This window comes from Meriones unguiculatus, chromosome 1 (assembly GCF_030254825.1).
Source record: "Meriones unguiculatus strain TT.TT164.6M chromosome 1, Bangor_MerUng_6.1, whole genome shotgun sequence".
Taxonomy (NCBI): domain Eukaryota; kingdom Metazoa; phylum Chordata; class Mammalia; order Rodentia; family Muridae; genus Meriones; species Meriones unguiculatus.
The window spans coordinates 54,876,301-54,901,248 of NC_083349.1; the positions used below are offsets into that span (position 1 = coordinate 54,876,301).

Here is a 24,948-nt window from a genome sequence, read left to right on the forward strand (position 1 = left end):
TCCCCCATGCCAGAGAGCAATAATACAGCCTCAGTGCCCACCAACAGATAGCCAACTGCCCTTTCTCCCTTGTGATCATGTCCAGGAATACAACTCTGGTGGAAGGCCTGTGAGCCACCTGAGATCATACCCAGTGCAGAACAAGTAGATTAATTATCAGTGGATTACCCCCACACACACACACATCTAAGTGTTTGTCCAGCCAACCTGCATCTGGCCCAATTCTCATCAAATCCTGGACCCAAGCTTCAGGAGAGGCACCCTGCTGGACAGAGGACAAGCTGGGACCCAGAACCACAGGTAGCCGACCTGCTCTTGCACTGTCTATACTCAGTACCCACCCAGCCTACCCCTAATTCTTCAACCCTTCCTCATCACCATAGTATGAATATTAACAGATCAGACCTCTACTCTTGCCTGATGCGTCTAAAACAAAAAGGGGGAACTGTAGAGAGCTGCGTAATGCTGCGCCTTAAAGATGGAGCTGGTTTCCGCCTTCCACCTTCCCGATGGTGAGTGCTCTCTCTCACAAACAACTCCACATTTGGCTAAGGTTGAGGATCTGGCTTGCTTCCATGTATGTGGACCTCTCTGCATTGCCCACGTGGCACGCTGGGGTTGGCTACCCAGAGGCTATTTAAGCTGTGGGCTGGCTTTCCCCAGGGTCCGATGATTGTTCAAGGTTCCTGAATAAACTGCATTGAAAAAAAAAAAATGAGTACATATCATGTTTGCCTTTCTGAGTCTGGGTTGCCTTGCTAAGGATGATGATACTGAATATACTGAAATTTTTACATAACTAACTATTGACAAAAATATGATATTTGAAAGATTATATTGATTGCCAAAACTGAATAAAAATTAAACTTACATTTTAATTTTGTAAGTTAATTGTTTAAAAAAAAAGGGGGGTATGTCTATGTTGCCCCAGAGAATAACTAGTTTAGAAGAGTAGTAGAAGTTGCTAAAAGGAAGTTGGATTTTTTTTTTTTGCTTCATTTTTTTGAATGAGAAGAAAGTAAAATAAGATTTTTACCCGAAAACAGCAAACATGGGTGAAAAACACAGGGGAAAAGGTTTTGTTTCCTTCCTCCGGTGAAAGACAAAGCAGAACAGCTTTCTTTTTTATTATTATTATCAATTACACTTTATTCACTTTGTATCCCCCCCATAAGCCTCTCCCTCCTCCCCTCCCGATTCCACCCTCCCACCTCCTTCTTCACGCATGCCCCTCCCCAAGTCCACTGATAGAGGAGGTCCTCCTCTCCTTCTTCTGATCTTAATCTATCAGATCTCATCAGGAGTGGCTGCATTGCATTGTCATCTTCTGTGGCCTGGTAAAGCTGCTCCCCACTGAGGGGGAGGTGATCAAAGAGCAGGCCAATCAGGTTATGTCAGAGGCAGTCCCTCTTCCCATTACTATTTAACTCATTTGGACACTAAACTGCCATGGGCTATATCTGTGCAGGGGTTCTAGGTTATCTCCATGCATGGTACTTGGTTAGAACATGAGTCTCTGGGAAGACCCCTGTGTTCAAATTTCTGGTTCTGTTGCTCTCCTTGTGGAGTTCCTGTCCTCTCCAGATCTTACTATTTCCCACTTCTTACATAAGATTCCATGCACATTGCACAAGTTGGCCATAAGTCTCAGCATCTGCTTTGATAGTCTGCAGGGCAGAGCCTTTCAGAGGCACTCCATGGCAGATTTCTAGCTTGTTTCCTGTTTTCTTCTTCTTCTGATGTCCTTCCTCTTGGCCTTTCACGATGTGGATTGAGCATTATAGTCAGAGTCCTCTCTCTTGTTTCTTTAGATGTACAGATTTTAGTAGGTTTATCCTATATTGTATGTCTATATGAGTGAGTATATATACCCTGAGTGTCTTTCTGCTTCTGGGACAGGTCACTCAGGATGATCCTTTCCAGGTCCCACCATTTACCTGAAAATTTCATTATTTCCTTGTTTTTTTTTTTGTTTTTTTTTTTTGTTTGTTTGTTTTATTGCTGGGTAATATTCCATTGTGTAGATGTACCACAATTTCTGCATCCATTCTTCAGTTGAGGGGCATCTGGGCTGTTTCCAGCTTCTGGCTACTACAAATAAAGCTGCTACAAACATGATTGAGCAAATATCCTTTTTGTGTACTTGAGCCTTTTTTGGATATATACCTAGGAGTGGTATGGCTGGATGTTGAGGAAGTTGTCTGAGAAAGTGCCAGATTGCTTTCCAGAGTGGTGTACAAGTTTACATTCCCAGCAGCAATGGAGAAGGGTTCCCCTTTCTCCACAGCCTCTCCAGTATGTATTGTCACTCGAGTTTTTCATCTTGGCCATTCTGATGGGTGTAAGGTGTAATCTCAGGGTCGTTTTGATTTGCATTTCCCCAATGGCTAATAAGGTTGAGCATTTCTTTAAGTGTTTCTCTGCCATTCAATATTCCTCTACACAGAGTTCTCTGTTTAGCTCTGTTCCCCATTTTTTAATTGAATTACCTGATTTGCTGCTTTTCAGCTTCTTTAGTTCTTTATATATACTGGATATTAGCCCTCTGTCAGATATAGGGTTGGTGAAGATTCTTTCCCAGTCTGTAGGCAGTCGTTTTGTTTTGATGATGGTATCCTTTGCTTTACAGAAGCTTTTCAGTTTCATGAGGTCCCATTTATTGATTGTTGTTCTTAGAGCCTGTGCTGTTTGTGTTCTGTTCAGGAAGTTTTCTCCTGTACCAATGAATTCTAGGGTATTCCCCACTTTTTGACCTGGAAAGGATCATCCTGAGTGAGTTGTCCCAGAAGCAAAAAGACACACACGGTATATGCTTACTCATATAGACATGCAACGTAGGACGGGCCCACCGGAATCTGTGCATCTAGAGAGGCCGAGCACGAGAGAGGACCCTGGCTAGAGTTTTCGATCCCCATCCTGAGGGGCATGGAGGTTGGACATCAGAGGAAGAAGAAAATAGGAAACAACCTAGAAACCTGCTACAGAGGGCCTCTGAAAGCCAGAAGAAGAAATCAGGAAACAAACTAGGAACATACCACAGAAGGCCTCTGAAAGCCTCTGCCCTGCAGACTATCAAAGCAGATGCTGAGCCTGATGGCCAACTCTCAGGCAGAGTGAATGGAATTTTGTGTAGGAAGTGGGAAATAGTGGGAGCTGGAGAGGACGGGGTCTCCACAAGGAGAGCAACAGAACAAGAAAATTTGAACACAGGGAACTTCCCAAAGACTCATACTCCAACCAAGGACTATTCATGGAGATGACCTGGAAACCCTGCGCAGATGTAGCCCATGGCAGGTCGGTGTCCAGGTGGGTTACCTAGTAATGGGAAGAGGGACTGCCTCTGACATAATCTGATTGGCCTGCTCTTTGATCACTTCCCCCTGAGGGGGGAGCAGCCCTACCAGGCCACAGAAGAGAACAATGCAGTCACTTTTGACGAGAACTGATAGACTAAGATCAGAAAGGAGAGGAGAACCTCCCCTATCAGTGGACTTGGGGAGGGGCATGCATGCAGAAACGGGAGGGAGGGTGGGATCGGGAGGGGAGGAGGGAGAGGCTTATGGGGGGATACAAAATTAATAAAGTGTAATTAATAAATTATTTTATTTTGCATTCTTTGCCTTTGTTGGAAAAATTTTTTGTAGTACTATTGAGTCTCATCTGGAAAAATTGTGTAAACTGCATTCTTGCTTATTACAGAATGGGGGAAGGCAAGACTATGATTTCTATGCATATTTTTGTTAACACTTTCTGTTTCTATGGTTCTGAGGTGAATGTGCCCTATTCTGTTGGGAGAATGGCCTTTTTTAGTTGTATAGCCAAAGACATTTAGTATTTTCTGGTTCTTTAAGGTGATGTATTATTTTGTAAAAGGGATTTTTTTAAGTATTTGGTAAATATTTTTGACAAATGGCCTGCAGCAGCCACAACTTAGAAAGATAATGTCAGAAATAAGGTGATTTTTCTTTTTTTTAATTTGAATGACCCAGCCAAAATGAGGTGTGAATTTGTCATACTGTTACAATACTAATAGAATGTACCCTCTCAGTTTATAGTATTTTTGAGTTTTTAGAGTAAATGAAAATTTTATTTTATTATATTTTAAAATATCTTCTAAGTCTTAGTAGCAAGATGGAGTGTAATTCCAGTTTTTATTTTCTATGGAATAGACTTGGTAAACTGGATACCCTGAAGCAGGAATACCCAGAGGCCTTTATGTGCTACACGTCATTTGTATAAAGTTTTATATGTGCAAATTGGGTACATATGCAGTTCTCCATTTTTCTAAGGGAATGCAATAAATGTAGCATCGTGAACAAATATAACTTTTATAATCCTTAAAAAAAAAACAAGTATAATGTGGGAAATCTGAATGGGAGGAAACTATGAGGGCTTGGAGTTTTAGGGTGGAGTAACTATTGCCCAGCGTTCTGCTCTAGGTTAATTAAATAAATCCTAGTCTCTGTGTGGTGATTTGGCTATACAGCTGGTTTAGGAATAACCACTGTTTAACTAAATGATACACTAATAGTAAATATTAATCACCAACAACAGCACACTGAGGAGAAAAGCTGAAGAACATACCATCCAACTGTTACCAACCTCTGAGCTCACTGTGTGCTGGAGTGTGCTGGAGGTCACACTCCTGAGTTATCATACCTTCACAAAGTCTGGAAATGGATTATTGTGCATACTTATGTCCAACTGGTGAAGCTATCCTCCTGTTATTTGGTAAGTATGGTGATTTGAATCCAAATACCCCCACAGACTTATATGTTTGACTTCCTAAGCCCCAATGGTTGAGAGTGTTTGGGGAAGAATTAAAAGGTATTGTATTGCTGGAGAAGGTTTTTCACTGATAGGGAGCTTTGCAATCTCACAAAGCTCACATCATCTCCAGTGTGTCTTTCTGCTTTGGCTTTGTAGACTAAGATGCACGCTCTTACTTGTTCCTCTGCTCTGCCATCATGATTTCTAACCCCCTGAAAACTTAAGTGAAATTAAATGTTTTCTTCTACAAATTTCCTTGGCAATGGAGTTTTATCAAAGCATTAGAAAAGTTACTAACACAGGAAGTATTATTCCCTCAAACTCCAGAAAAATTTCACTAAAACAGAATCAGGCATTGCAGTTTGTGTGGTGATCTGAATGAGAATGACCACCATAGGAACTAAACACTAGATCCCCAGAAGCTGCTGCTGTTTGGGGAGATTTAGAAGGCATGAAATTGTTGAAGAAATGTGACTGGAGGGAGATTTTGAGAGTTTAATGACACCACACCATTTCCACTTCAGTCTCTCTGATTGTAGTGAAGGATATGAGCTATCAGCTTTCTACCCCAGCTCTCATACCATTTGCTACCACTCCTACCTGCCAAGACTGTAAGCCCAAATAAACTCATTCTTCTATAAGTTGCCTTCATCACATTTAATCACAGCAACAGAAAATGTAACTAAGAAAGTTTGCTTCATACAATGATGCAAAGCAAGCCTCATAGATGTAAAGGAACATGACTTGTTCATGGTAGTCTTCTCATAACTGAAGAAAAAGCCTTCTTCAATTCTCATAAGAAAATAAAACCAAAAGGTAGACTTGGAATATCATGATGCAAGACATCAGAAGCTGTCAGGAACCAAATATATCAATGCATTGGCAGAAACCATTCAGAAAAAAAAAAAGAGGTTCAGTAGGCATGCTGGCTCTCTGGAAGGTAATGCAGTTATTTTTGCAAGGTCTGTACTGTGATGTAACCCAGAATTGCTTCCAGCCTCAGACACCCCTTCTTTTCTGTGCTGCTGTTTCATTAAAAAATCTGACATGGTGTGAACCCTCACTTTCTGAGTATTTAGCCACTCAGATATAACAAACCGCCTATGTGATCTTTATGAAGATGCACTGCTATACAGATGAATTGATGATTTCATAATTCCTTGTAATGATTTCATAGTAACCCTGATTTGATTCAAGCTATTTTAGAAATTAAAAAGGTAAATAGTTGATAGAAAGTTTATAGTTGCAATAAACGCTCTGTGACCCTCCAGATGCTTCTCTAGAAGACAGGCTTGAGACAGATTTGTGGCTTCACATGTTTTCACAAATCCTGGTATGTCCCTTGAGTGTATAGATGTTGGTTTGAACTTCCCATGAACCCAGAAAATAATAGGACTACTAAGAAATTTCTAAATGAAGTACTTTACTGTCAAAAACTACAAACTGTTTTGCTGTAATTCCTTATATCTCATCAGTTTAAAACATAGAATACTGCTGTTTAAAATCTACTTAGCATGTGAGATATAGAAATGTTTAGCTCAGTACCAAAACATGTAATCACTAATATCACTCCCATTGCAGTGTGGTAGGAATGGTTCTACCTCAAGACCCAGATATGCACTCCTAGGCATATACACAAAAGATGTTGTACCACACTGCAAGGACATTTGCTCAACTATGTTCATAGCAGCTTTTTTTATAATACCCAGAAACTGGAAACAACCTTAGTATCCCTCTCTCTTGTTCCTTATTCCCATGTAGATTCATAAATAAGTTAACAGACTCAGGACTCAGACATCACCACCCTCAGATAAGTAGACATATTTTATCTAAAGGGATCTCCAAAGGAGACCCCTCTATTCTCAAACTGATCAAAGGGTCACACACACACACACACACACACACCTATATCTCTCAAATAGAAGCAGCTTCTTACAAACCTCATTGCAGAGAACAAAAAAGTGTTTAGTTTAACTTTTCTTTATCAGTAGCAGAACAACCTATCCTATGCCAAAGAGAAGAAACCTCTTCTCTGTCCTTTAATCAACTATCCTTACTGGCTGCTTCTTGCAGTTTTAGAATTTAAAAGGGTTTTGAATCTAGGTATAGAACATAAGAAAGAGACATCAGTCACAGGCTGACCAAAAGCAAGAGAAAAATGTCAGTCACCAGTTCTGGCTGACCCCAATGAAAGAAAGGCCGAAGGTACCTAGGCTGGGCTGTGTTAGCTCAACAGTATTCTGTGGAAGCCAGGGTAGGACCCCTGGCAGCAAGACGCAGAACACAAGTATGGTCAACTAATTGGCAACTCACTGCTTAACAGACTAAAAATATTAAGTAAAACCAAATAATATCAGAGATACTACATTTGGCTTAGTTTCAACTGTGACCAATGCTTGATTGCAGAAGAGAAGACCTTAGGTGAATTTGTTGCATGGTAATGTTGATAAGGGGGTGAGGGCTAAATCCAGCCTCCAGTAATATAAAAGCAGGATCACAATGCTAATGGGAGTCAGTCAGCACAGGGAGAATTCAATGTTTGCTGATGATCACTGAGTAAGCACAGGATGGTCAGAACACTCAGAGAACCAGCTAGACCTTGGAGCCTGGAATTTTCTTTCCATCTCTTCCTATTATTCTTAAGTTGTGTCTTTTCATGATGTCCTTGATTTCTTGGGTGTTTGTGTCATGAACTTTTCTATTTTTATGTGTTCTTTCAAAGATTTATCCATTTCTGCAATAGTATCTTCAGCATCTGAGATTCTCTCCTCCATCTCTTGTATTCTATTGGTGATACTTACCTCTGGGCTTCCTGCTCTCTTCCCCAAGCTCTTTATCTCCAGGGTTTCCTTGGTTTGTTTTCTTTATTGATTCTAATTCCATTTTCAGGTTTGAACAATTGTATTCATTTCCTTTACCTGCTTGATTGTGGATTTCAGTCTGTCCATGATGGTTTCTGTTTGTTTGTTCATTTCCTCTTTATGTACCTCTAATAATTTCATAAACCTGGATTTAATATCATTTTCCTTTTATTCAGATGCATTAGAATGTCCACTAATTTGGGGGGATTCTGGTGAAACCATGATGTCCTGGTTTTCGTTGATTGTATTCTTGTACTGGCCTCTAGCCATCTGGTTGTTTGTAGCCATGACTGTGTGTTCCTGGAACCTGTACTACAGAATGGGCTCACCTGTCTCTGGAGTCTAGAGTAGTCTATATGAAGATTAAAAATGTCCAGGATCTCAAAAATGGGTGATAGAGATTCAGATTCAGCTAAGGAAAGTGTCTCAGCACATCTACCAAACCTAAAAAGAGCTACTGTCGTTCCAAATCAGAGCCGCATATATGCCAAGGAATAAGAACATGTCTGTCTACCAGGTGTTTTGTAAAGAGTATCAGGTAACCATTGTGGCTGACCATCCAGGTATAGATTTGTGGGAACTTAGTAAAAAAAATGGCGGAAGTATGGAAGTAGTTGCCAGAAATAGACAAAACTGATCTGGAAGCCAAAGGCTCAGTATCTGCAGCACAAAGAGAACAAAGCTGAAGCAACAACAGTGAAAAGAAAATCACCCAATGCAGAAGGTTCCATGGAAGTCAGAGCTCCTTCTGTGGGAATACTGTCACCACAAATGAAGCCTCCACACACCACAATACTCTTGCCAGCCTCAATGGCCAAAGCCCCTGAAACAGAGACCATTGAAGTAGCTGCTCATCTATAGTTGTTAAGAAAGTCCCTTAGTCTCACTGGATACCACGTACAGGAGACTTAGGGCATGGTAGCAGTGTCTGGCAGCTTATTGGTATCCTGGATTCCATTATCTGTGCTCTTGGCCCTTTGTCATACCTGACCATGGAACTACCTGAACTGTATGGCAGTCCCAAACAGGTCTTGTCACAGGCTGGACAACATTATGTACATCATGCCAAGAAGCCTGTCTACCCCTTTACTAGTTCGTGTATATATGACTGTTCCAGATCTTCCACTGACCTCTGGATGTAGGTTTTAAATTTTTATATCTATATACACATATGTAATTATAGTGTGTACAGAGGATGATAACTACTTTGCTCTTAATATTTTTTGAAATAGCAAAGGTATAGCTAAAAAGAAATTTTGGCATGAAAGTGGGCTTAGGATTTTGTTTTTTGTGTGTGCAAAAAAAATCTGCCTTAAAAATCAGTGTAATTTGGAGAGTAGGGTTTATTCTGGGTGCCATGTTTATTGCCTGATATACAGCAAAAAATTTGATCCCCTCCCCAAGCCTGTTTGTACCTCCATTTGCTTTACCTGCCTTATAATCAGAGATATAAGAAAGATCATGGGAGGAGGCCATGTGACTACAAACTTTTCAGCTTGAAATGACCTGGGGGGAGGTGGCTCAGGTGGACTGAATAAGGGACTCATTCCAATTCCTACTAAACGGGTCTCCAATTTTACTGTAACCATTGGTACCATAGAGTCACTGGCACTATCGCCTAAGTTACATGATTCTTGGTAGTAGAAAGATACTTTGGAGAGACCAAAGCTGTTGGTGCCACCTCCGTTAGCTAGCCAAGAAGATTTGGCCTGTAGAAACGAGAGTTGGTATCTTTCTTTGGCAACATTGGCGGGACCCCAGATCATGAGAGATCTGCCTAACTGCTGGGTGGTTTTTCATTCAGCTCTGGTTGGCCTGGTGGACAGATTGTGCTCTGCAGATCACAAACAAGTCCTCCATTCTCGGTAGGGTTATCAATATGTGCATCAGAGAGTATATTCTAATTACGTGTATTTAACTCTTTAGAAAGCCTTGGATTTTAATTTATCCTGTAAATTTCTGTATATATAATTTAACAACAAGCCTCCACCGGCATTAGCACGTGGAGCATACGGATCTATCATTTCTTCACATCTGTCTAAAAGCTAAGGTGCTATGACTCAGAAAGGTGCTTCATGGCCCTCAAAAGTGTTAGAAAAGTGAAATACAAAGGAATGTCACCCTTCCCAGCTGCCCTTATTTCCAAAGAACCAGACCTGATTTCCCATTAGAGAGAAGATAGTTGAGCACTCCAGGGTTGTTTGTAAACTTGGTGTAAGATTCCCTTCCCTGCCAAAACCAAGCAGAGGTGACCATGCTTTCTTCCTCTGGCCTAGATGGAACAGGGCAGCATCACAGTAAACCTTTGGGGACCATGTACCTCATTGGCATCCTATTTAATTCCCTCCCATAGCTTCACAATGCTGCCACGGCTGAGCTTCTCATGGGTGTTCTGGAAGCAAAATCCTTTTCTCAGCTCAGAGTAGCTTTGAGATGTCATCTGGAAAATGAAGAAAGAAACAGGAATATGTGAGAACTTGACCCAAGAAGAGTAGAAATTTAAATTTGAGCTAACATGTCAGAACTCATTTGAATTCGTGGAAGTTCCAGAAACAGGTATCAGGGAGAGACCAGGAAAACATGTATGGTACAGGAAGCAGCCAGTCCTCCATTGTCATTTCTACAGACAGTTGTAAACTCCTGATGAGAACCAGCTTTTTCATGTTTGTTCTCCTCTAAAGCCTAGCCCCTTTGTATCTGTATTTAATATTTGTACACGTTTGTATAATAATTTGTACCTTGTGGTATTTGGTATTATTAGAACAAAAACTTTGAATTCTTGCCGTTTTATATAACTGTTTTATTTTTTTTCTAATTCCTAGTGGTTTGATTCAAATCCTATTACAGTTGTATAAAGAAACAAAATTTTGTACTTATATTAAAAATCTCCTTTTTACTATTTGTAAAAAAAATCAACACAATATTTTACAGACTTTGAAAAAACAATCCTCACCTTCATATGGGAAAAGAAAAGCCCAGGATAGCTAAAACAATTGTGTATAATAAAAGAATTTCTGGGGATATGCCTAATTTCAAACTGAGTAACAGGAAGTTTTTAAAAACTGCATGGTATTTGCAAGAAAAACAACAACAACAACAACAGATTGATCAACTTAATCTAATTGAAAATCCAGGTGTTCTGTGGACACCTGTGTTATTTATTAGTTTTTGTTTTATTTTCATTTCATGTGTGTTGGTGTTTGCCTGTTTGTATGTCTGTGTGAGAGTGTCAGATCCTCTAGAATTGGAGTTACAGACATTTGTGAGCTGCTCTGTGAGTGCTGGGAATTGAACCTGGGTCCTCTGGAAGAGCAGCCAGTGCTCATAAACACTAAACCATCTCCCCAGCACAGAACACCTAATTTTTGATAAAGAAGACAGACATACACAACAGAAAAAGAAAGCAACTTCAACAAATAGTGCCGGTCTAACTGGATGACAGCATGTAGAAAAATGCAAATAGATTCTATCTATGAACCTCCACAAACTCAAGTCCAAGTAGATCAAATGCCTCAACATAAAACCAGATACAGTAAATCTGACAGAAGAGAAAGTGAGGAATAAACTTGAACGCATTGACACAGGAGCCAACTTCCTCAACAGAACACAAGTAGTGCAGACACTAAGATCCACAGCTAACAAATGGGGACTCATGAAACTGGAAAGATTCTACAAGAAAAAGGACACTGTCAAGAAAGAAAGAAAGAAAGAAAGAAAGAAAGAAAGAAAGAAAGAAAGAAAGAAAGAAAGAAAGAGAGAGAGAGAGAGAGAGAGAAAGAGAGAAAGAGAGAGAAAGAGAGAAAGAGAGAAAGAGAGAAAGAGAGAAAGAGAGAAAGAGAGAAAGAGAGGAAGAAAAGAAAGAAAGAGGAAAGTGGGAGAAAGAAAAGAAAAAAGAAACAGCAGCCTACAGAATGGGAAAAGATCTTCACCAACCCCACATCTGACTTAGGGCTGATATCCAAAATATATAAAGAACTCAAGATTTGATGGGAATTGTATTGAATCTGCTTATGAAAGAAGTGGGAAATAGTAAGATCTGGAGAGAACAGGAGCTCCATAAGGAGAGCAACAGAACCAAAAAGTCTGAGCACAGGAGTCTTTCCTGAGAATCATACTCCAACAAGTACCAGGCATGGAGATAACCTAGAACAACTGCACAGATGTAGCCCATGGCAGTTCAGTGTCCAAGTGGGTTCCATAGTAATGGGAACAGGGACTACATCTGACATGAACTGATTGGCCTGCTCTTTGGTCACCTCACCCTGATAGGGGAGCAGAAGACAATGCAGCCACTCCTGATGAGATCTGACAGACTAGGATCAGAAGGAAGGAGAGGAAGACCTTCCCTATCAGTGGACTTGGGGAGGGGCATGTGTGAAGAAGGAGAAGGAAGGTGGGATTGGGAGGGGAGGAAGGAGGGGCTTATGGGGGGATACAAAGTGAATAAAGTGTAATTAATAAAAATTAAAATTAAAAAATATTTTTAAAAAGAACTCAAGAAACGAGACATTAACAAACCAAATAATAATTTGAAAATGAGGTACAGACCTAAACAAAGAACTGAGAAATCTCTAATGGCTGAGAAGCATTTAAAGTAATGTTCAACATCCTTAGCCATCAGGCAAATACAAATCAAAATGACTCTGGGATCCTATCTAACACTGTCAGAATAGTTAAAGTCAAAGACACAAGCTCATGCTGACAAGTATTTAAAGCAAGAGAAACACCCCTCCATTGCTGATGGGAGCACAAACTTACAATAGGCACTTTGGAATCCTATATAATGATTTCTCAGAATATTGGAAATCGCTCTAACTTAAGACCCAGTACACCACTCCTGGCCATATACCCAAAGAGCATTCCATGATACCACACGGAAACTTCCTTAACTATATTCCTAACAGCTTTATTCATAGTAGGCAGAAAATAGAACCAGCTGAGATGTCCTTCAACTGAAAAAAAGATGAAGAACATCATGAAATTTGTTGTCAAATGGATTGAAGTTGAAAAGATCATCCTGAGTGAGGTAACCCAAACCCAGAAAGACAAGCATGCTGTGTAATTACAAGTCGACATTAACCGTAAAGTAAAGAATAACCATGTTACAGTCCACAGATCCAACAAAGCTGAATAACAAGGAGGATTCAGTGTGGGAACACATGAATCTCACTGAAAAGGGGAAACAGAATATACATTGTGGGTGAACTGTCATCAGAGAGGCTTCACACAACAATTGATGGAAACACACAGAGACCCACAGCTAAACTTTAGGCATGGAGAATCCCACTGAAGAGGGGGTGGAAGGACTGCATGAGCCAGAAGGGTCAAGGACACAAGAAAACCCACAGAGACAACCAGTCAGGCTCATAAGCACTCACAGAGACTGAAACACCAACCTAGGAGCCTGCATGGGACTGACCTAGCTCCTCTACATGTACATTACAGTTCTGCAGCTTGATCTTTCTGTGGGATTCCTCATAGTGGGAGCAGGAGATAGCTCTGACTCTGTTGCTTGCCTTTGGGACCTTTTCTCCCTACTGGGTTATCTTGTCTAGTCTTAATACAAGGGGAAGTGCCAAGTCTTACTAAAATTTGATATGCCATGGGTGGGTGATATCTACAGAGGCTTGAGAAACAGAGAAGTGGATGGAGTGAGAGGTGAGAAGAAAGACTGAGAGGAGAGTAGGCAGGGGAATTTGTGGACACAGCCTAAAATAAATGAATTTAAAAAATGGTATAAAGTCATTTTAACACACCCTCTTCTCTAAGTTTTTCTGTGCCCAACCACACACACTCTCAAATTTATAGCTATTTTAATTTGTCCTTTTTTTTTCTCAGACAGAGTTTCTTTACATTAAAATCCTCACAGTCCTGGAACTCTCTTTGGATACCAGGGTGGCCTTGAACTCACAGAGATACACCTGTCTCTGCAACTCAAACATGCTGTAAATCTGCTAAAAGAAAAAAATCTAATGTAGGAAATTGGCGGGTATAAAAACAAGTGCTACAATATGTGTACAAGTGATTATTAGAATGTAACATTTTCTTGTCTTTCTGCTTTTCCATACTAGAGGCATCACTGTTTTTCCATCCCAAAAGCAGAGTGGCAATGTCAAGAGTGGCAAAGTCACATTACAGTCACTTCCCTGAGTAGAATGGCATGCCACTGCTCTCTGCCTCCTGTCTGTACGCATTCCTTGAGATTCAGCTCAAATATCATGTGCACTGTGCCAATTTCTTCAAGATGCTCAGATACAAAATTAACAGTTTCTGCTTGCCACAATGATGATTGATTATTGCTTCTTATGCCAAACAGTGTCCATGTTGTTTGTTTCTTTTAGTTTAACACTGCCAGGCCCTGGTAACGACTGGTGGCTTTGATCCTCCACATTACATGACTTTCTAGTGGAAAAAACTCTGCCTCAGCAAGAGAGGTTCCAGTCCCTGTTCTTGGCCCATTACAGTCCTTTTGCTTGTGTCAGTCTCAAGGACCTTTGCATACTCTGTCATGTTTTCCTGTTCCTTCTGGAACAGCCTCTTCCTTAAACCTTTTAATCATCCTTTAGAGCTGAATAATTTTTCTTTTCTGAGACCCTTTCAAGACATAATTGATGCTTCCTCCAAGCAATTGGTCTTACAGTCTGACTACTCAGCCTAGTATCTTCCAAAATCACTAGAATACAGTGAAGAAAACAAAAGACATGGATTTGCAAGCAAGCAAAGAGATGTATATAGGAGGGTATATAAGGCGAAAGGGAAGAGAAAAGTATTGCAATTATCCTATAACCTCAAAAGCTAAAAATGTAAATAAGTAAAATAAAAGCAAAAAATGTTTCTCAAAATTAAACCAAAAACAAACAAACAAACAAACAAAAACAAATAAATAAAAAAAAGACCCGAGTTGCAAGCTATTCTCTTCTTGGCTCCCCCAGAGAAAATGAGCACGGCACATTTTCACAGACTACCACCTCTTCCCATTCATTTTTCCTGTTTGTTTCTTCCACACACTGTACCCTTGGATCTGGGGACAGAGTTACTACATGTAAGGTGTTCCTTGGGTTTACAATGAACTGGTTCCTCTGTGTGGAAAGAAAAACCTCAGTAGAATAGGATGTGGTTCAGAGGTAGGTCTTGAGAAGTTCAGCCCCAGGTCAGAAAGCAGAATTAGTGGGTGCAACCTCTGACCGAATGAGAAGCTTAGGAGTGCTGCCTCTGGCCCCTGGGACCTTCATGCACTGCTCTTCTCGACTCACAGGGTCCCTAACACACTTGAGAGCAAAGCTTACTTGCCTACTGAGAAAGCCATGAAATAGTCACTGTTCTTTAAGTTGCCTCTCTCATCCAGAAAGTGGCCAGGATCAAACTTCTCTTGGTGGGGAAACTCTTTGTCATCATGCAGGACAGAAGTCAGACATGTCATTACACCTGTGCCCTGAAAGAAAGAAAACAAAAGCCATTTATGAAGGTCATGGAACCTGAAAATGATTTAGATATCTTTTATTTAAGCTCTTTGATCGGTGGATGATAAGGTTGAGGTACAAAAATGAAACATTTTCTTCCACGTCAAAGAAACCATCAATACCAGGTCTATCAGGTCTTAAGTCCTATAATGCTCATTCCAGGTCTCTGTACATTAATGTCATAGCCACCTGCACTAATTTGGTCTGACGCCAGCAGCTTGTCGAATTAAACTGCTCCCTGGAGTGCATCAGTCTCAATACACATTCAACAGTGTTATCTCACAAGACAGTGCAGTTGAAAATTCATCTTCGTTTGATACATGTGGAGGTGGGAAGACTGCAAGAGCCAGTGGAGATGGAGGACACCAAGGAAACAAAGCCTTCTAGACAGAAGAGGACTGACATGCCATATGAACTCTCAGAGACCTTCATGGCTTACACAAGGTCTAAGCCAGATAGAGTTCTCAGTACTGAGAGGAAAAGTTGACACAAGCCCCAACCCTAACCCTGAAACTAATTAAAATTAAAACCACCCACAAGATAAAAATTAGTGCTTTCCTACAGGATCTGACTTAGGAAAAAAGACACTTATGGAAGGCCCAGCACCTAGCAATGATGGTCAACACACATACAAACATACAAACAAACACACACAAAATCAATGATATTTTTAAAGGATATTTTTTGGGGTAGAGGGTGTCTCACAATGCCTTCTCTGGGCATTTGTTTTTTTATACCATCAAGTCTTTGGTTTACATATTACAGTTTCTCATTTTGTGTTTTCATTGGGTTTTTGTATGTAAACATTTGTGTACATCTTCATTTGTAAAACTTTCATGTGCTTTTACTTTGGATTTTTTTTCTATTTATTTTGTTCTATTCTGGTTTGTTTTTATTCTTACTGGTTTCTTCTTATTTTGTTTTGTTTTGTTTTGTTTATGGTAGCCTGTTTATTATCTAATGAAAAAGAGAGAAATACTGAGCTTTATTCAGCAAGTGACCCTTGATGATATTAATTCCTCTAGTCCTATTTCATAGTTTCAAGTTTGAAGCCTCATATTTTCACTATGTTAGGCATTACAGTTAAGAGCCAGGTTGTAAGATGTCTTACATCAAATCTCTCCAATCTTTTGGAATTACATGATTTTGCATGGACCAGTCATTAATTATCAGTTTTACATAAGATGAATGAATGAATGTCGTAAGATATTACTACTTCTTCAAATCCTTTTAAGTCTAGCATTTCTTCGGGCTGCCATCCAAAATCTTCAAGCCCTTGTGGGTTTTTCTCATCTGGAGCTACTCTTTCCACTATAATTGGAAAAATCATTGTGGGTTTTCTAATTGGCCTAGATTAGTATCCTGCAATATTATCATACAGTGACACCATGGGCACCAGACTGGATTCTAATGATGATCCAGAAAGAAAAAATAGACAAAAAAAAAAAAAGAAACTGAACATAAACAGCCCTAAAGAGAAATATTTAATGTGAAATACTAAAGTAAGTCTCTGAAGACATGAGAGAGTTATACAGTTTAAAAAAGAAATATTTTCTGTGTTAAAATATGGAAAACAGTGGCAGAGGACACTTGGATCCAATATAATTTTGATTCAATTATCACCAAAAAAATAATCTTACATTTGTGAATGATTACAACTTTCTCTGTCCTGTTTAAGAAAGATCAGAGAAAAGCAGATTTAGATAAGGAGACTAAAAATGCAATGCTATATTAAAGGCAATAGAAATAGCTAACTTACAAGCCTGTTTGAGTAGATCAATGGCCCTTAAATTTTTCTATAACCTGATGACAAACAAAGGAAATCATTTTTAAAAAATTGTCCTATTTGTTCTTTATATTATCAAGTTCCATTACCTACTAGAAGTAACCTTATAGGTACCCAAAAAAATGAACCTTGGCAGATGGATGTGTGTAATATTGCAGAATTTAGAAATTTAAAATATGTGCACTGTATGTCTGATACCTATTTAGGATTTCAATGGGATTCTGCTTTGAGTTCTGAAAAGGCTGATTCTGTAATTACACAATTATTGGAAGTGATGGTTGTCTTAGGGATAACTTTACAGATTAAAACTTATAATGCTCTAACATATGTATCTAGTAAAATGCAACAATTCTTTAAATATTATAACATGAAGCATGTTACCTAACAATCCTATAGGTCAAGCAATTGAGGAAAGATCTAACTGCACTTTAAAGGATATGCTCATAAAACAGAAGGGGTATATGGGATCTTCCAGAGATAGATTACATAATGCTTTACTAACTTAAAATTTTTTTATTTTATTTTATTTTTTCTTATCAGTTACATTTTATTAACTCTGTATCCCAGCCGTGTCCCCATCCCTCATTCCCTCTCAGTCCCTCCCTCCCTCCCTCAACTCCACCGTGCCCCTTTCCAAGTCCACTGATAGGGGGGACGTCCTCCCCATTCATCTGATCCTATTTTATCAGTTATCTTCAGGACTGGCTGCAAAGCCCTCCTCTGCAGCCTAACAGGACTGCTCCTTCCTTGGGGGGTGGGGAGGCCAAAGAGCCAGTCATTGAGTTCCTGTTAGAAATAGTCCTTGTTCCCCTCACTTTGGGAAACCAATTGGTTACTGAGCTACCACAGGCTACATCTGAGCAGAAGTTCTAGGTTATATCCATACATGGTCCTTGGTTGAATGTCAGTCTCAGAGAAGACCCTGTGCCCAGATATATTTGGTCCTTGTGGAGCTCCTATCCTTTCCCCATCAGACTAACTCCCCTTCTTTCTTATGATTTCCTGTACTCTGCCAAAGGTTTGGTCATGAGTCTTTGCTTTGAAAACACTGCTAGTTAGAGTCTTTCAGATGTGCTCAGTAGACTCCTGTCATATGTTCAATGCACATCCCATCTGTCTTTCTAAACGAGGATTGATCATCTTACGCCATGTCTGCTCTCTTGATTATCTTTTTTAGGTGTATAGATTTCCTTATGTTTATCATATCTTATAGGTCTATATAAGTGAGTATATACAGTGTTTGTCTTTCTCCTTCTGGGATATTTCACTCAGAATGATCTTTTCTAGATCCCACCATTTGCCTGCAAATTTCATGATTTCCTCCTTTTAGATTGCTGAGTAATAGTCCATTGTGTAGAAATACCACAATTTCTGTACCCATTCTTCCGTTGATGGACATCTGGGTTGTTTCCAGGTTCTGGCTATTACAAATAAAGCTGCTATAAACATGGTTGAGCAAGTATCCCTTTTGTGTACTTGAGCAAACTTTGGGTATATACCTAGCAGTGGTATAGCTGGGTCTGGAGGAAGCACTATTCCTAATTGTCTTAGAAAGCGCCAGATAGCTTTCCAGAGTGGTTGTACCAGTTTACATTCCCACCAGCAGTGGAGAAGGGTTCCCCTTTCTCCACAACCTCTCCAGCATGTGTTGTCACTTGAGTTTTTCATCTTGGCCATTCTGATGGGTGTAAGGTGATATCTCAGGGTCGTTTTGATTTGCATTTCCCTGATGGCTAATGAGGATGAGCATTTCTTTAAGTGTTTCTCTGCCATTCGATATTCCTCTGTCGAGAATTCTCTGTTTAGCTCTGTTCCCCATTTTTTAATTGGATTACTTGGTTTGCTGTTTTTCAGCTTCTTTAGTTCTTTGTATATACTGGATATTAGTTCTTTGTCAGATAAAGGGTTAGTGAAGATTCTTTCCCAATATGTAGGCAGTCGTTTTGTTTTGATGATGGTGAATTAAATAAACCTATATACTATAAGGATGTGATAACATCAGCATGGAAGTCGGGGAATACACTGCACTGGGGAAGAGGATATGCCTTTTTAGAAACAGGAAACCAAAAAGCTGTGGGTTCCTTCAAATTTAATTAAGATCAGATTTGACCAGGGTAGACTTCCTGAAAATCTTGGCTCCAGACATGAAGAAGAGACCCAGAGGAACAACAAAACAAGAAACACAAATGCTCAGGAGACTAGCTGAGACATGAATATCTCTGCAGAAGCCAATAAATCTTGTTGGCTACCTAGTCATTACGATTTTTATTATTCATGCCATATTACATATGGAATAAATGGAGGTTTGTAACACTCTATTACAGGTTATTTATGCACTGTGAATGGACTTATAAAGTTAGCAGATGCCTTTCACCTGCTCAAGCATAAAGCAGAGAGACATCATTAGCTGATTTGTGGACTCCACAATTCTATATTTGTTAATGCAGAATTGTATGTTATCTTTAAATGTTTGTGTGTGTTCAGCACAAAAGGACAAGATACCAAAGAAGACAAAGCAAGTAGCCCAGGTGACACAGCCTCACAATATGCTTCAGCTGATGCTTCCTCAAAAAATTGCATCCAGGACAACTTCAAAGAGGCTACCTCAAATCAGCCTCGAAGACTGCTTCAGGAAGGACTTCAATTGAGCCCTACACTTTCCTAATACACAGAGATAGGACAGTAAGTGAAACAGCTAGCTCTTGGACAATATCCCAATCTTCTTGGTGTCCCCAAAGATGTCTATGACCCCAGACAGCAGGGAACAATGTATATATGTCCTCGTTTAAAGGGGTTGGTTACAAGTTGTTAGTGGCCACGGTCAGGGAGGAAAAATGTAAAGGCAGTTATATGCAGGGATCTCTTTCTCCTCTTTACCCTTCTTTCTCTCCAACCTGGTGTGGATTATTGTATATTGATGGAAGGTGGCAAGAAAGGATGAAAGAAACGGGCAGGATATAGGGATATAAGGACAAGAAGGATAGATTATTGTATCTCCTTGAAAAAGAAAAAAAAGTGGCTCATTACATCTTCAATTAAACTAAGAAGGCAACAAGAAGTCTCAAACTTTTTACATTGGTGTGGATTATTGTATATTGATGGAAGGTGGCAAGAAAGGATGAAAGAAACGGGCAGGATATAGGGATATAAGGACAAGAAGGATAGATTATTGTATCTCCTTGAAAAAGAAAAAAAAGTGGCTCATTACATCTTCAATTAAACTAAGAAGGCAACAAGAAGTCTCAAACTTTTTACATTGGTGTGGATTATTGTATATTGATGGAAATTTAAGGTTATATTTGCTACAACATACTGTATATACATTTCACCTCTTCTGTAAGGTATTGTGCATATGTAACTCATTTAAAATGTAATACAAAATTGTAGTCCTTGAAAGCTACTATTGCAAACTGTTTAGGATAATTTAGAAATACAAATTAGCAATTGGTCACCTATAAAAAGTCAAACTTGTATTCTTGTTAGCTACTAGTTTAGTTAATTACTGAATAAGATTTATTCAGCCTCCTCTATATGTCTGCAAAGTTAAGAAGAAAGTAAATAGCTAGAAACAAGTAATGTTTGTCTATTTAGATATATTTAAATAGATATATGGTCCTCAAACACTTCAGAAAACTTCATAATATGGCATTTAAGATGTTTTGATAATAAAAGGCTTTTATGGTAGAGAGACACATCAGCTCTGGGCAGCACCCTCATTCTCCTCCTCCAAAGATGACCGAGTTCTTCAACTCCTAGTGGAAACTCCTAGAAGAAACTCCACTAGGAGTTTGCTTCAATTGTGCTGAAGCTAGACACTGGGCAAACAACAATCCCTTACCTTGGCTACTAAGAGCACGCTGTCCAAACCATGCACAAGCAGGATTCTGAGAGGTCAACTGACCCACTTTGCAGAAACAAGGTGGGACAGTCCTTCAAAATTCCAGCTTCACCGATTAGTCTGTCAGAACTTCTGTGCCTGACAGCTGAAGATAAAAGCCCCACAAGTGAACCTTGGGTAACTATCCAGGAAGCCAGCAATCTCTGTCATTTTGGTAGCTCTAAGAGCTGCTTGCTCTGCACTTTCAGATTACTCAGAGAATATTTCTCCTTCTCAGGTCACTGATGGAGTTGAAGACTAGAGAGTTATAGTCTTACAGTTTTCTATATTAAAGTTTAAAAGACATAAAGGCTTACATTGTATAGGATCAAAGAAAATGTTTTAAGGTTCAAAATGATGTTTTTAGGTTGAAAATGTTTTTAGGTAAGAAAGTGATTTAGGCACAGAACTTTGAATTCAGCAAGATAGGATAGATTGTACAGTACTTTCTCCAAGTTTGCCTGATACAAATGGACTGGACACTGTAAATATAATTCTTTCCTGAGAGTTCCAGTAATTGTCTCATTGTAGATATTTTATTGATGTTAGAGAAAAAGCCATTTATTGGACTTAAAAGGGGGAGATATTGAGGTGCACGGTGTGAAGGAATGTCTCCGTGTATTCATGTTAATTCTGTGCTGGCACAAAGAGCTAATTACTAGCCAGATCTTGGTATTGGTACTTCTACAGCCCATCACTGGTCTCATATTTTATAAATATTTGTTCCCTTCTCACCTGCATAAGGCAAACCAAAATTGTATCTGATTGGTTTTAATAAATATCTGATGGCTAACATCTGGGCAGGAAGTGGAAGGTGGATCTTATGGGCAGAGAGTGGGACCCCTGGAGAAGTAATCAGAGATGAGAGATTCACTAGCAGACTCGGGGGATAAACAGATGGACCAGAGCAGAACAGAGAGGTAAACCTGGACTGAGGGACCTAGTGCCAGGATTAGGCAGGTTAGAGTAAGCTAGAGACTGGTCAGCAAAAGATCTAAGCTTTAAAAATATTGATAAGCCTCACTGTCATTATTTATATCACTGATGGGTCCAATAGGACCACTATAATAATGTTTTTACTTTGTGAGTTAACTGAAATAAATTGATTTTATTTATTGATAAACAAAATACTAAATATTAGTTAAAACTAAGTAGAAAATGGTGACACAAGCCTATAAACTCCAGCGCTCAGAAGAGTGAGGCTAAGATGTTATTTTTAATTCCAAAATAAGACCAAGTCTCCAAATATATACTGCTATGTATATGAATACAATATCAATGTGTTTGGTATAATCCCAAATTACTGAGCTGCATAGATGAGTTTCCCCAAAGCAAGAAGGAAGAAAGGTATTAATAGATTGTATTTCTCCTAAGTAAGTCAAACAGAAAATAGGAAGACAGGGGAAAATAGAGAAGTGTGCTTAATTGACAACAGTCGTAAAACCCACTGGAAAGCAAGGCCATGGACTGCAGGTTGCATTAATGGGTAAGGTATGGATATGTCAATGTACTGAAAAGTTTGTGAGAACCAAATCGTATTACGAAATTATAACAACAAATGACAGGCAAAGGAAGCACAGGGTGAAGGGGCTGAGATGCCTGAGGTAGGATTCTGGAACCCTTGCAGAAGGTACAGACATCTGTGATCACATTACTTAATTATTGACACAAAAAGATCCTTGGTAAGGAGCACAATCTCACCTTGGGAATGTGGTATCCTCTGAACTGTACATCCTGTGTTGTTGTACGTGGAGCGGGAATGGGAACAAAATCAATGTATCTCTGGATCTCATGCAGCACAGCATCTGTGTAGGGCATGTGATTCCTGTCCTGCATGCAGGGCCTCCGATGGCTGCCAATCACACGTGCAATTTCTTCCTGAATTTTAGCTTCCAGGGAAGAAAGAAAGATTTTTATAAATAAAGAAAGAATTATCTTTTATATAATTCTTTATCATTTTCATGCTGTAGTAGGAAGTAGAAAGTTGGGAAGACTAAATCCCTTCATTTCCACAAGGGGAGAAAACCTAATACATGAACGTCAAGATTCTATATGGTGGATCTCCCATAAAACTCCTAGATGATATAAACACTTTCAGCAAAGTGGCAGGATAGAATGTTAACATGCCCAGTCAATACCTTTCCCATATACAATAACAATCAGTGAGAAAAGTAGCAAAACAAATACATTGACAGTAGTGCCACACACACACACACACACACACACACACACACACACATGCATGCAGAGGGAAAAGGACAGCCCATTCAGTAAATGCTATTGGCAAAACTGTATATCTGATTGCAGAAGAACAAAATTATATTCACGTCTTTCACTCTATGCAAAAGTCAATTCAAAGTACATCAAATACTATTGATAAAGCCTGAAATGCTGATGCTTCTAGAGAAAACATCAAAAAATATATGTCTGAAAGCAGCTCTAGGCAGGAACTTTCTGAGCAGAGTTTTATAGTAGGGCACTGGCCCAAGAAACCACAGATGGGAACAAATTAAAAGTTTCTGCATAGCAAAATTATATATACCACAAGAGCAGCATTAACAGGAAAGCCCCATAATGGGATAATGTTTGCCAGCTATATTTCAGAGAAAGGACTAATATTCAGAAATTACAAACAGCTGTAACAATTAAACACACAAAAAAATGTTGTCATTATGCAAGAGGACAGATGAAACATAAAAGTTCTCTTCAGAAGAAACTGGCTAAATAATATTTGTTGAGATGTTCAACAACCTTAGTCTTCAGGAAAATGCAAATTAGCACTACTTTGAGATACCATCTCACAGAAATGGCTATTGTTAAGAATCCTGACAACAGATGCTGCTGTGGATGTGGGGAGGGAAGCTTTAATCACTGTTGATGGGAGTATAAATTAGTACAGCCATTATAGAAATTGGTTTGGAGGTTCCTCAATAAGTTCAAGAGTGATCTATCACATAACCCTACCATATTACTCCTGGACATACAACCAAGAATCAGATAGTCTATAGTAGACACATTTATACACCCTTGTTTATTGACAGCAAAAAAAAAAAAAATGGAACCAGCTGAGATGTCAATCAACAAATGAATAGATGATAAAAATTGTAGTACATATATAGAATCAAAGAGTTTTAAGGTATGAAGGAAATTACAACAGAAAATTGTTCCATAAAAGGATTGGATAAGAAAAATATAAGATCGAGGTGAACCAAACTCAGGAAGGTAAAAATTTCATGTTCTCCCTCATGCTAGGTTATGTGGATCCTAACTTATTATGTATATTTATGTAAACAGCTATAAGAGTGGAGACCAAGGGAAAGTAGCTTTAGGTGATAGGAATAGATGAGATATACGTATAAACAACACGTGGTATAAAGGAGGAAAAGAGGCTTGTGTAAGGCCAAAAAAGGGGAACAAATAATAAATAGAACTTGGGTCACTCATGAAATAAAGTCAATAATGGATGAAATCATCATAAAATTAAAAAAGCCTTTTAGAGCAAAGGAAGTGGTAAGTGAAGTGAAGAGACAACTGACCCTACTCCAACAAGACAGAAGAAAATCATTTTCAACTACACACCTGATGCAAGATTGATATCTAGAATTTACAATGAAAACAAAACTCTAAATACAAAACAAACAATCCAATCAAACATGGACTATAATTCTCAACAGAGTTCTTAAAAATCAAGCATATGTGACCTGTAAACATTTTTTTAAATATTCATTATCATTAGCCATCAGGAAAATACAAATTAAAACTACTTTGAGAATACATCTCATTTCAGTGAGAATGGCTATCATGAAGAAATCTAACATCAAATGCCACTGTGGGAATGGTCAGAAATAAAAATTATTTGCTGTTGGTGGTAGTGCAAACTAATACAGCCATTGTGGAAGTAAGTGTAAAATTTTCTCAAAAATCTAGGAATAGAATTACTAATGACTCAATATACTACTACTGGGTGCTTTTCCAAAAGCCTCTGTAGCTTACTACACATATACTTGCTCATACATGTTCATGGATGCTCTATTAAAATAGCTAGAACATGGAACTGAGATGCCCATTAATTGATAAATGGATAAGATGATGGGCAGATACATACACAGTGGTATTTTATTCAGCTGTGGACAAAAAAAATTATAAAATTGCAGGTAAGTAGATAGAACTACAGTATATGATATTGAATGAGAA

At 39.0% G+C, this 24,948-nt stretch overlaps 1 protein-coding gene and 1 pseudogene across 3 annotated transcripts in view; one reads left to right on the forward strand and one right to left on the reverse strand.

Moving 5' to 3' along the window:
- Positions 1–24,948, reverse strand: part of LOC110546312 (cytochrome P450 2C70-like) — a 49,510-nt gene that overhangs the window by 3,468 nt on the left and 21,094 nt on the right. Inside the window, exons 7-9 of one of the 3 annotated variants that reach the window (XR_009593647.1) lie at positions 22,456–22,643; positions 14,922–15,063; positions 9,952–10,071 (exon numbers count right to left, since the gene is read on the reverse strand). Coding sequence is in view for 2 of the 3 variants with exons in the window: in XM_060389034.1 (XP_060245017.1) it covers positions 10,049–10,071; positions 14,922–15,063; positions 22,456–22,643 (353 nt within the window). In the remaining variant the exon portion in view is untranslated. Of the gene's footprint in view, positions 1–8,956; positions 10,072–14,917; positions 15,064–22,455; positions 22,644–24,948 lie in introns of those variants that run through there. The other 2 variants (XM_060389034.1, XM_021633066.2) reach the window with 2 other exon arrangements.
- Positions 8,116–8,780, forward strand: LOC110546319 (HMG domain-containing protein 4-like; annotated as a pseudogene).